General features: G+C 33.7%; 1 protein-coding gene across 2 annotated transcripts in view; it reads right to left on the reverse strand.

The window, feature by feature from the left end:
* The window catches only part of LOC119587953 (negative elongation factor B-like), an 8,465-nt gene that overhangs the window by 1,713 nt on the left and 6,162 nt on the right, over nt 1-590 (reverse strand). For both annotated transcript variants that reach the window (XM_037936665.1, XM_037936666.1), the window contains exons 8-9: nt 505-579; nt 30-180 (exon numbers count right to left, since the gene is read on the reverse strand). In XM_037936665.1, coding sequence (XP_037792593.1) covers nt 30-180; nt 505-579 — 226 coding nt within the window. The remainder of the gene's footprint in view (nt 1-29; nt 181-504; nt 580-590) is intronic.

Consider the following 590-nt stretch of genomic DNA (forward strand, 5'->3'; position numbering starts at 1 on the left):
TTTTTACAGTTAAATAAGCAAACACTTGCCTGAATGTTCAATAATGGTAATAGCTGACTCCCTCTCATCAGGAGGAAGCTTGGCATTCAGTCTTCTTACATCATCATCCACCATCAAGGATACTAATGCTGGCAAGAATTTTGTCACAATCTGGGGATCCAGTTTTGGTTCCCTAAACACCTGAAAATTTCAATACTAACATTATAATCAATCTTGCTGGCAAACAGATAGGGAAAGCATAAAACAGAAACATAAAAAGATCACACAAGTTATGTAAGCTTATTGATACTGTTTTGATTCAGTATATTTTAAATTCTGTAAACAGAAGATTGTAGAAAAAAAATCAATTATAACGATTCAACAACAACAACAAAAAAAAAGTAAAACACTGAACATTTTAACACTAAGTTTTTCAGCATAAAAGACTTAAACAGCAGGTTACACTACATAAGAAAGATAAAAAAAGCTATGAAAATTTTGAGGACCACATCCTGCTTTACTTGCCTGACTTTCAATCATATCCCAGCTGTGAAGACCAAGTGCTAACATTCTCAGCATTAGCACCAGTACTGCATTCTCCTGCAAAAAAC

Source organism: Penaeus monodon, chromosome 23 (genome assembly GCF_015228065.2).
Source record: "Penaeus monodon isolate SGIC_2016 chromosome 23, NSTDA_Pmon_1, whole genome shotgun sequence".
Classification (NCBI taxonomy): Eukaryota; Metazoa; Arthropoda; class Malacostraca; order Decapoda; family Penaeidae; genus Penaeus; species Penaeus monodon.